At 39.5% G+C, this 12,480-nt stretch overlaps 1 protein-coding gene across 8 annotated transcripts in view; it reads left to right on the forward strand.

Annotated features, from left to right (window-relative positions):
- The window catches only part of LOC144685471 (rap guanine nucleotide exchange factor 1-like), a 184,590-nt gene that overhangs the window by 128,106 nt on the left and 44,004 nt on the right, over positions 1-12,480 (forward strand). For 4 of the 8 annotated variants that reach the window (XM_078550014.1, XM_078550015.1, XM_078550008.1 and 1 more), the window contains 3 exons: positions 3,943-4,035; positions 6,085-6,108; positions 6,381-6,472. In XM_078550014.1, the coding sequence (XP_078406140.1) occupies positions 3,943-4,035; positions 6,085-6,108; positions 6,381-6,472 (209 nt within the window). The remainder of the gene's footprint in view (positions 1-3,942; positions 4,036-6,084; positions 6,109-6,380; positions 6,473-12,480) is intronic. The other 4 variants (XM_078550011.1, XM_078550010.1, XM_078550013.1 and 1 more) reach the window with 2 other exon arrangements.

Genomic DNA, 12,480 nt, shown 5'->3' on the forward strand with positions numbered 1-12,480 from the left:
GGTTATGGGGAAAAGGCAGGAAAGCGGAGTTGAGGATTATCAGATCAGCCATGATCTCATTGAATGGCGGAGCAGACTCTGGGCCAAATGGCCTATTTCTCCTCCTACTTCTTATGATACATAGAATTATTGAATGATTACAGCACTGAAGGAGGTCATTCGGCCTGTAGTGTCCTTGCTGGCTCTCGGCAAGAACTACTCAGCTAGTCCCATTCTCCTGTCCTTTCCCTGGAACTCTGCAATTTCTTTCACTTCAGGTGATTATCCAAGTCCCTATTGAAAGCTCCAATTGTATCTGCCCCACCCACACGGTGCATTCCAGTTCCTAACCACTTGTGTAAAAATGCTTTTCCTCGTGTTGCCATTGGTTCTTGTGCCAATCGCCTTAAGTCAGCATCCTCTGGTTCTCGACGCTTCCTCTCTATCTACTCTTGACTAGACCCCTCGTGATTTTGAACACTTCTATCAAATTTTCTTTCAATTTCCTCTTCTCCAAGGGGTAAAAAACAGCTTCACCAATCTAACCATGTAACTGAAGTCCCACATCCCTGGAACCATTCTCATGAGAGGTATTTGTCCCATCAGTGTGGGATGTCTTTGAATCAAGGTCTCCAGGGGAAAGGATGCTGTATCATCTACCTCTCTCCCCCAGTCTGTCTTTTATCATTTTCCATCTCCTGTATTTTCCATGAGAAATTGAAAAGTCATGCTATCTGAGCTTGGCTTGTCAATGGCTTGTCCTGCCTTTTCAAATTTATTTTTTGTGAAATCTTCAATCCAGTACAAAGAAAGTCATTGTCTTGTCTCAAGCTATAAAGCTGATGGTAAAAGCTTTCCTACCCCGCCAACCCCCCAAGAAAAGTGCAAAATGTTTAATAATTATAAACTCTTTTGGACTACAGTCCACTGATGGTTTAGTTGTTTACATTCTTAAACCAATTATTCTATAGTTTGAATTAAACAATGTAAATAACACACAAAAGTGGGAATTTAGTGGTTTAAAATACTAATTATCAGAAAAGCTGAATTTAGAAATTTTGAATTAAGGGGACTAAGGGTATTCACGTCAATCATTTAATAAAACAGCTTATCGCTGCTTATTTCTGAGAAATTTTTGGGTGTTGGTAATAAGGCCACTGGGCAGAGGTAGTTTCTCACTGATGCAGCTGCTGTTCAGCTGATTTTACATATTTAAAACCTGCTACTTAGAACATACTTACCAAGTACTCTTGTTACATTTCTAGTGCTGAGAAGAGCTGATGATATTGTGGACTCTTTTGCATTGAAATTTTCACCATCAGAGGCTGCTGGGTAAAGCTGCTCACTAGTTTCCCAATGTGAGTTGTACAGCTGAGCAGTACAAGTCCAGCTAGATCAAAAATACTCCTGAATATTGCAGTCCTGAATCATTGTAATTAAGTATTTGACACAGACAAAGGCATCATTTGATTAAATAGGTTAGAAGCATTAATTTGTTTTTTTTTAAATAGCATTGGTAAGCAGCAGTCCTCAATAAGCAGGGTGGATTTTTATTATTCAGCTAGTTGACTAGGTTGTAATGTATATGTAGATATGATGAGTGTTGCATTACACAAAGATGTCCTTTAAGGAAAGTTCAGTAAATACTCTGGGTAAAACTAGTGTATAGGTATATAATTCAGGAATAAAGAAAATAGTTAATTTGTGGATTTAAAGGAAGGGGTATCACCACAGAATTCCCAAGTTTTTTTGTCAGTCACTTTCAAGGAATAAGATAAACTGCTGCTCAGCTATTGTCTTAACAAGATTAACTCTCAAGTCTGATGTCAAATTAACTTGCAATTTGTCTAATTGTTTAGCTTGCAAGCCAGATAATTTATGGAATTCTAGCCAAGCTTAGTTTTTCCTGTTTCTAAGACTGTTCTTGATTTTGGGTTTTTTTTGAGTTTGAGGTTTAATTTTAGCTTTTTATTTGGTTTCACCAAATTAATTGCTTTAACTTGGTCACTGTCTGTGCCAAGTAGCACACAGGATTCATGCAGAAAAGGAATTAAGGCATGTTGAATCGCATGGTCACAAATTTCTAGACCCTATCGGACTAAGTTTAATAGCAAGCAATTTCGGTTAATGTTTTGGGTATTTTTCTACTGTTCAGTATAGCAGACTTCCTCTAGGCTTGATGGATTAGTTAAACCTGAAAAATGGAAATCCTAATTATTCAGTTTTGCCTAGGTTGCACACTTTCTAGAAATGTAAATGTTTGCCTTGCCTTTGTTACACATCTGTTAATTGCGCATGGCTGGCTGTTCACCTATCCGATCATTGCTGATCTGTAATTCTTTGGAAACAATTCCATATTGCTGCCTGAAGCCCTGCCTGCTGTAGAAGACTTCTATAAGTAGGCTCGTGTTTCTTCAAATGTGCAGCCCTAATGCCTTTGAGTTGATCCATGTTATATGCAAATAATTTATATTGTGACCCATTAAAAACACAGTATTCATTTATTAAATATTTTGTTGAGTTGATTCTTGTACAACCATATAATTTCTAATTAGATTAATATCTTAGATTGATTTTCAAGAGTACATATACTTTGCACAAAATATACATAGAATAAAAATGTGATCTTTATTTATGTATAGTAGTCTGCTGTTAAGCAAAGTCAATATTTCTGCAAGACCGAGGCCAGCAAGAGAAACAGCTAAAATGGTAGTAAATGGATGGTGACTAATCCAATGGACCAGTGAATAATCATGGTGCACGAATTCTATTTCAAACGTAGGCAGCTATGCTCACAGACTGATTCAAATTTACACTTGTGTGTAAAGCAAAATTAGTGTTGAATGACAACTTTCTTGGCCATTGACATTTATATTTGCCACATCAGCTAATGATCCTAAGGCTGGCATGTAGCCAAGGTTCATTTCTGCAAACACCAACATTTAATTCACTGTGTTCACCATCAATAATAAAGTATTTTTTATGGGTGATTTACATTTTGATGCACGAGATATTTACTTACTGAACAGAAGCAAGTGTGTTTTCTTTTACTCCATACTTCAGGAACAATGAAAGACTTTCAAAACACTATTGTGAAGTCTGTGGTGTGTTATAAGGGTGCTGTAAATAACTGAAAATTAATTTATTGGTGACTTATTATCAAAAGGAATTTCCCCCAGACATGTTCAAATTCACAACTCAATTTTGGATGCAGATTTGTTGAGAAATGTACCACAACTCAGCTGGACCTTTTTTAAAAAGTATGTTCCAGATATTTGGTATTGGAAATGTTTTGTGTTGAAACTTCTAATTTTGGTATCCATGAGGCTTTCTTTGATTGGCTTAAATTTTTTTGTGAAATAATTAATTTGGAAAATAAACATTCAAAATCTAGAGAGAAATAAAAGCTACAAATGTTGGAGACCTGATGAAACAGATATACATGGTAGCTCATTAGAATCTTTGGGGGGGGGAAAAAAAACAGGCCAACATTTTGGGTGGGGGCCATTCATCAGAACTATAATTACAGGCATGTAAAGATGGAATCCAGTCTTGGTCTTGTAGAAAGGCTCCTCATTGTTAAATACAAGCCAACTGCGAAGTAGAGTGAAGGAAAAATGATACTAGTGTATTTCTGCTGCAAACTTGCAGGTTTTGCATAGACTGTCATTGGCTGGTGCACTAGTGAAGGTCCTTTCTTGCTGTTTTGCTGTCCAAATGAAATATGCTGTACCTCACTGGAGCTGTGATAACTTTATGCTGGATGGAAAAATATATTGTGCATCACAGCACTTCAAGAATCCTTAATGAATAGTAAGTGAGTAAACCTGGGAGTTTCAGCTGAAGATACAAGTTTGATTAATGGGGTTTGGCTCTGTATTGATTATGGTCTTAAGTTTGGAAACCATTGTGCACAGAAATAGGAGTGAGTATCTTGAGACCTTATGGTCTTGTCTCCTGTAGAGCGAGAGCAATAGTGAGGATGCTGGTGAGGGTGAATACGTCAATCTGTATTCGTCCAACCAAACCAATGGAGACGTGTCTCACCCAGAAGCAGTAAGTAGCTTCACAAGCATGTTGAGTAATTGCTGCTTGGCTATAGAGGAAAGCATGCTGGAAATGGTTTTTCTTTGTGCTACTCATATCATTGTGCTGTGCAACTCATCATTAATAATTAACACCCCAACCATCCACCCAGTATCCTTATGTTTTTGCCCTGTTTAGATAGTAAGGTATCTAGCAAGTACAATGTAGTTGGAAAGTTTGAGATGTCATCTTTGATCAGGAAGAATTGCTTTTTTTGCCAAATGGAATTTAGTTTAATTTAAGATATAATTGGCAGTTTCTACCATTAACAGCATTGAAACAAAACATGGGCCAACTTTTAGTTGACAGGTGAAGTTTTAGAAAAGATCTAGCACAGTTCCCTTTTTTTAAGGTTACTTGCATCTGTGATGCACTGCTCCATCTTGTAGTAGTCTATAAAATCTAAAGCATTACTGCAACACAGTGCACTGCAAGCCTAGACCAGGAACACTTCAAAACACGATCAGAGCTAGGATCTTATAGCTGCCCCCAACTTTATATTCCAGGTCCAACAAAAATTTCAGTGGGCTTACAGTGGCCACGATTACATAGCATTGTCTCGACATCAAGACTGGCATTGTTATATCCAGTTTTGAATCGAGGTGCACACAAGTGAAGGATGACAGTGCTCTGTCTATTCCTTCATCTGCAGTGCAATGGTCCAGTTGAGTTGGAGGAGCAAGAGACAATTTCTACTTTAGTACCCAACACCTCTCCACAGGAAAGTCATCAATAATGTTGTATGACTTAGACATTTATAGCAGGGAATAAATCATGTTTCAGTGCAGAGATCTATGCACACTTTCTGCAGCCGGTTCTGCTGTGCACACGATGTGGAATTGCTTCTTGGTATTCCAGTCGTTGATCAAACATGTAGTTGAGAAGTCTGTGGTTGTTGGTCTTGGTGTAGCTTCTTCTAAAACATGCGCCTTTAACATGACACATTCTGCTACATATATAACTGCTTGCATGGACTATGGCTATGGCCATTGGACTGTTTTTTCTCATGGCTGCAGTAATGAAAATTGATTGGCTTTCTACTCCAGCCTTTCTGCATGAGAACATATTGAAATATAGGGCTTTCAAGAATAGTAATTGTGTAAATGAATAAACATTTTTCTTATGTACATATAAGTATAATCACCAATTGCTGTATTATGCCTATCGTTGCTTCTTCTGTATTGTGCACTATATTAACCTTTAATGATATGCGCTAATATTTGTACAGATTGGAGGCTAAACAATTACCCATTTAATTTGGGGCAATATTTGACTGGGTTGACCTGGGTCTGTTCTAACTATGGCAAACTAATCAATTTTAATTCTGCTTTCTGAAAATATAATGTCCTAATTGACCACACTGCTGGAATAGCGGATAAAATGCTCACTTTATAGTTTGAGGGCACAGCACCAATCCCAGTTTGGAGAATTTGCCATAGTTCTGGCAACACGAGGCATAAAATTTGCTGCCTTAAAGTGAGTATAATATCCTCTGTGCTAATGAGTTGCCTATTTAGCAGTTATTTTGTAATGGCCAGCAATTAGGGGCTACTCCTACACTAACTTTTAAAAACTATTTTGGGTACTAAAATCTCTTGTCAGTCAAAATATATACCAGTGCCGACTGCAACATTTTCCAAAAGTGATTTTCTGCATATTTTGTATGTAGCTTTTAAATTACAGAGCCATGGGACAGTTGCAATTCAGCAAATTTCTACAGATTTAAAATATGTTGCCTGTTAAGTGGTAATCTTATTTGTTGCAGGAGGATCTTGACAGTGACTATAACAAGTTCACAGTATATTATTTTGCACCCTCTCGCGTCAAAGAATTCTGTGGTTCTGTACATTTCTCTAGTTTACTATATTCAGTATTGAACATTTGCAGAACATCATTTTTTGGATACCATACAGTAGTCAACTGATAGTAAGTACTTAAAAGGTTCATATTTCCTGGGAACGAGAAACCCAGTGTTAGATAGTCATCGACCATTTTTATTCTTTCTTTCTGGCCATTCAGGAAATACCGATGTGTGCTGACACTGTAAGTGATTCCATCTTTAATGTTTGGTTTAGATTACTGTAGTACAATTGTGCCCGGCATCTTTTGACATGTTTTTTGGACATGCTTGAGAATGGCTATAATTATTATGGGCTCTATTTATCAATACATTGAAAGATCATAATAGCTGTACCAATTGGGGTGCTTGTGTATTTAAATTCAGTCAAATATGTGCTGCTTGTTTGTTAGCCAAGTTGAATTCCTGATGTGCCCTATTTTTTAAACCTTGCTTAACATAGCTTGTTTCCCTCCAGGAGCCTGTAGGGTCTCCGAGTGAACAAGAAATAAATCATCACAACTCTCCGAAATCAACTAATGAAAAAGAAAACCAAGACAGGGATGACAGGTGGGATTGTAGACAAAAACTTACACTCCTCTTTCTCAATCAAAATAAAACTTTGAACCAAATTTATCCTGGGTTATAATTACTCAAATTCGACTATATGCTGTCAGTTATCACTGGTACATGTACAAAACATTTTTTGAAGGAATTTTGCTTAATTTTTATGTGAATAAAGGATGCTTCTATTAAGTTTGTAATTTGTTCAGATACAAGTTATGTTTTTATCCGTTCATGGAATGTGGCACTGCCGAGGCCAGCATTTTTTGCCCACCTCTAATTGCCCTTGTTCAGAGGACATTTTTAAGAGTCAACTACATTGCTGTGGGTCTGGAGTCACATGGAGGCCAGACCAGGTAAAGGTGACAGATTTCCTTCCCTAAAGGACATTAGTGAACCAGATGGGTTTTTGCGGTTTTGTGGTTGTCATCAGACTTTTAATCTTTTACTGAATTCACATCTCACCATCTGCCCTGGTGGGATTTGAACCCGGGTCCCCAGAGCATTACCCTGGGTCTCTATAAGAACATAAGAACATAACATAAGAACTAGGAGCAGGAGTGGGTAATTTAGCCCCTTGAGCCTGCCCCGCCATTCAATACAATCATGGCCGATCTCATTTCGGCCTCAACTCCAATTTCCTGCCCTCTCCCCAAAACCTTTTAACCCGGTACTAATTAAAAATCTGTCTATATCTCCTCCTCAAATTTATTTAGTGTCCCAGCATCCATTGCACTCTGAGGTAGTGAATTCCACAGATTCACGACCCTTTGAGAAAAGTAATTCCTCCTCATCTCTGATTTAAATCTACCACCCCTTAGCCTAAAACAATGGCCTCTCGTTCTAGAATGCCCCACAAGGGAAAACATCCACTCCACGTCTACTGTGTCTATCCCCTTTAGCATCTTATATACCTCAATTAGATCTCCTCTCATCTTTCTAAATTCTAGCGAGTATAGGCCTAAACTGCCCAATCTCTCCTCATAAGACAAGCCCCACATCTCAAATCAATCTAGTGAACCTCCTCTGAACTGCCTCCAATGCAACTGCATCCTTCCTCAAGTAAGGGGACCAAAACTGTGCACAGTACTCCAGGCATGGTCTCAGTTGCAACAACACTTCCCTATTTTCATACTCTCTTCCTTTAGCAATAAATGCCAAAATTCCATTTGCCTTCCTTATTACCTGTTGTACGTGCATACTAGCTTTCAGCGATTCATGCACGAGGACACCCAGATCCCTCTGCACTGAAGCATTCTGAAGTTTCTCTCCATTTAAATGATAAGTCGCCTTTTTATTCTTCCGACCAAAATGGATAACCCCACACTTATCCACATTAAACTCCATTTGCCAATTTTTGGCCCATTCACCTAACCTGTCCATATCAGTTTGTAAATTTCTTATTTCTTCATAGCAACTTACTTTTCCACCTATTTTGGTGTCATCTGCAAATTTAGCTATAGTACCTTCTATCCCTTAATCCAAGTCATTAATATAGTTTGTAACTAGTGGGGCCCAAGGATTGAACCCTATGGCACCCCACTAGTTACAGCTTGCCATCCAGAAAAAGACCCATTTATCTCGACTCCCTGTTTGCTGTTGGTTAGCCAATCCTCTATCCAAGCTAATATATTACCCCTAACTCCGTGTGATCTTATCTTGTGTATTAATCTTTTGTGCGGCACCTTATCAAAGGCCTTTTGGAAGTCCAGATATACTACATCTACAGGATCCCCCTTATCCACTTTGCTTGTCACATCTTCAAAGAACCGTAGCAAATTAGTCAAACACAATTTACTCTTCATAAAACCATGCTGACTCTGATGGATTGCATTTTGACTTTCCAAATGCCTCATTACTACTTCCTTAATAATGGATTCCAACAATTTGCCAATGAGAGACGTTAAACTAACTGGTCTATAGTTTCCTACTTTCTGCCTCCTCCCCCCCCCCCCCCTTTTTTTTTGAATAAGAGTGTTATATTAGCATTTTTCCAATCCACTGGAAGCTTTCCAGAATCCAGGGAATTTTGGAATATTATGGATGCTTTTTCCACCTCTTACCATCTTTCTTCCTCTTTGGAATATATTTTACTTGGGAGGAATTGAATATCTCCTTAAATATCTGCTACTGTTCATCAACTGTCCTACCTTGTAGTCTTCCTGCCCAGTCCACTAGGGCCAAATCTGCCCTCATGCCTATGTAGTTACCTTTGTTTAACTCCAGAACACTAGTGTGGGACTCAAGTTTCTCGCTCTCAAACTGAACTTGAAATTCTAGCATGCTATGATCATTCTTCCCTAGAGGATCCTTTACTATGAGATCATTAATTAATCCCATCTCCTTACACAAAACCAAATCCAGAATAGCCTGCTCCCTGGTTGGTTCCACAACATATTGCTGTAAGAAACAATCTCCAATACACTCTATGAACTCTCCCTCGAGGCTAGCCTCGCCAATTTGATTAGTCCAGTCTATATGCATATTAAAATCACCCATGATTATTGCCGTGCCTTTCTTACGTGCTCCCAGTATTTCCTGGTTTATACTGTACCCTACTACTGAACTACTGTTTGGGGACCTACAGATTACTCCCACCAGGGACTTCTTTCCTTTGCTATTTCTTATTTCTACCCAGACTGACTCTACGTCTTGCTCTCCAGTGCCTATATCATTCCTCACTATAGCACTGATCTCTTCCTTTACTAATAAAGCTACACCACCTCCTTTTCCTTCCTATCCTTCTGAAACACTGAGTACCCTTGGATATTCAACTCCCAAACCTGTTCTCCTTGTAACCACATCTCTAATCGCCACCAAATCATACCTATTTATCTCTATTTGCACTGTTAACTCATTAGTTTTATTCCATATGGTATGTGCATTCAGATACAAAGCCTTTAAGTTTGCCCTATTGTCAATTTTCCCCACTCTTATATGATTCTTTGGTGCAATATGGCATTCGCACACACTGACCCTTGCTTTCACTTTTTGGTAACAATCAGCCTCGTCACTAACCTGCACTCTTACCCTCTCCTTAAACTTTGATTTTTTTATATTGCCATGCAACTGAACCCTATCCCCCCACTATTTAGTTTAAAGCCCCATCTACAACCCTAGTTATGCGATTCACCAGGACACTGGTCCTAGCATGATTCAAGTGGAGCCCATCAGAACGGAATAGCTCCCTCTTTCCCCAGTACTGGTGCCAATGTCCCATGAATTTGAACCCATTTCTCCCACACCAATCTTTGAGCCACGCATTTACCTCTTTAATCTTATTGACCCCGTGCCAATTAGCTTGTGGCTGAGGTAGTAATCTGGAGATTATTACCTTTTTGGTTCTGTTCTTTAATTTAGCCCTTAGCTGGTCATATTCCCTCAATAGAACCTCTTTCTTAGCTCTATCTGTATCATTGGTACCTCTGTAGACCACGACAACTAGATCTTCCCCTCCCACTCCAAGTTCCTCTGCAGTCCAGATGAGATATCCTTAACACTGGCACCAGGTAGGCAACACAGTCTTCGGGACTCTCGATCCTGGCTACAGAGAACAGTATCTATTCCCCTAACTATTACTATCCCCGATTACAACTACATTTCTCTTTTCTCCCCCCACTTGAATGGCTCCCTGTACCACGGTGCTATGATCAGTTTGCTCATTCTCCCTACAGTCCCCGCTCTCGTCCACACACGGAGCAAGAATCTCAAACCTTTTGGATAAGGGCAAGGGCTGAGGCTCCTGCAGTCCTACTTCCTGGATCCCTCTACCTGCCTCATTCATAGTCACACCCTCCTGTCCCTGACCACTGGCCGAATTTAAGGTAGTTAATCTAAGGGGTGTGACTGTCTCCTGAAACACAGCGTTCAGGTAACTCTTCCCCCCTACCTGATGTGCCGCAGTGTCCGAAGCTTAGACTCCAGCTCATCAACTCTGAGCTGGAGTTCCTCGAGCAACCAACATTTGCTACAGATGTGGTCACTAGGAACCACAATGGGGTCCACCAGCTCCCACATCATGTAGCTACAGCACATCGCCTGGCCTTGCATCTCTATTTTATTTAATTAATTTTTCAATTTGTTTTTAAATTTCCTACTGGTCTTTAGTTTATCAATCTGTAAAATATTTCTCCTTACCTTTAACCCGAAAGCAAGTTAGAATAGAGATTCAAAATACACTTTTTAAAATCAACTGGAACTCGCTCTCTCTGCTGAGTTGAAGCTGAAGTGTTAGGTCTCCGATCCTGGGCCCCAGTAGTCACCTTCAATCTGAAATCAACTTAGAATAGGTAGTTCAAACTAGCAGTTACTTATGAACCAATGAACTTAGTTTTCCTGTGATGTCACTTTTTTTTCACTCGGCGACAGTGACTGCAGAGGACACTCTTCCCAGACTTTAGAATGCTAGCCTAATGACAATACAGCTATGCCACCACCTCCCCTCTAAAGACATTCAGAATCTGTTTCGTTATCCTGAAGCTGCAAGATCTTTATATGTATTTCCTATAGTGATTAGAATATTTCAGAGTATTAGCTTCACATTGGCTTTAAGATTCAGTGCAACGGGAAGTCAGCTGATGTTGACTGGTATGACTTCTGAAATAACTACATTAAATGAAGGCAAACACACATTTATGTAGCACTTTTAAAAGTAGAGAAACAATATCCCAATCGGTTTCATGAAAGGGTAAAAATGAGCACTGAACATAAATAAATAGGAGAATTGGGAGATGAGAGCAAAACTGTGGTCAAGTAAGCAGATTTTGAGAAGGTGCTTTAAGGTAGCAGGAGAGAAAATGAACTGGAGTGATTTATGAAGGGATTTCTGGAGGGGAGGATTTAGACAGCTGAAAGCTCTACACAGGCTCAGGAGGCCACAGTTATAGGAACAATGGGCCAGATGGTGTCAAAGGGTGGGAAAGGTTATAAAGGTGGGCAAGGCCATGGATTTGTAGGTGAAGATTTGAAATTCATATATTGGAGCGATGTGCAGATAACCTAAGTAGGCATAGATTGGAGTTTAATTAAGTGAGACAGTGCAGGACAAGGAGGTACAGAGGTTAATTTTGCCCCAGTTGGAATTCATGGAGATTGAGAAACTGGTGCAGGGAATAAGATTGTTGTAAAAAATCAAGGAGGTGACAATCGCACAGATTAGGATTTCAGTAGGAATAAGGCGGGGTGAAGGGCAAAAGCTAAAGTAAGCAACCTTGTTAATGCCCTTTTATATTCCAGCTCCAGATCAAGCAAGGTTATATACTGTCTGGTGCAACCTGATGGCAAGTCAGGACCTGAGCAGCAAAGAAAGAGGTTATGGTGGAATCCAGCTATGAGACTAGTCTCCCTAATGTTCAATTGTGATTCTGGTTCAACACCAACTTGATGTCAGACAGTCAGAGTTACTGAGGTATAGCTGAGTGTCACCAAGATACAAATAGAAATGAATTGTGAATGATATTGTTGAGGGGTAACATAGAGGAAGAAAAAGAGACTGCAGGTGTATCCTTTGCATACACAGTAGATGATCACATGGGCAGGAGACCAAAGCCTATACCACTTGCATTGGCTGAATTTAAGACAGGTAGAAAGGAAGCCATACAAGAGAAGTTTAATGAAGATGGATCCCAGAAAACAGCTGATGGAGGAGGGTGATGTGATCGCCTGCATGGAATACTGCAAAATGGACAAGGAGGGATAATGTATCAGTCACAGGAGTTTGCATTAGTGACATTGACCACAGCTGCCTTCGTGCTGTTGCTGGGATAAAAGTTAGACAGAACTCCCTGTTTCAACCAAGTTGAGAAGCAAGGGCCATTCAAGGACCTTGGGAGATAACTGGCAGTTAGGCAAAACAGTAGTTGAGGATGAAGCATTTGAAAGGAGAGAATGCCGTTAGAATTAAACTGGGAAGGAAGTATGAATTGGGAGGCTGTTAAATTGGATGACATTTAGGATATCGTTTTTGAAGATTGGAATGAAACCATACTGTTAGTCCACTCTTCCTTTGTTGCAAT

Source organism: Cetorhinus maximus, chromosome 10 (assembly GCF_964194155.1).
Source record: "Cetorhinus maximus chromosome 10, sCetMax3.hap1.1, whole genome shotgun sequence".
In the NCBI taxonomy this organism is placed as follows: domain Eukaryota; kingdom Metazoa; phylum Chordata; class Chondrichthyes; order Lamniformes; family Cetorhinidae; genus Cetorhinus; species Cetorhinus maximus.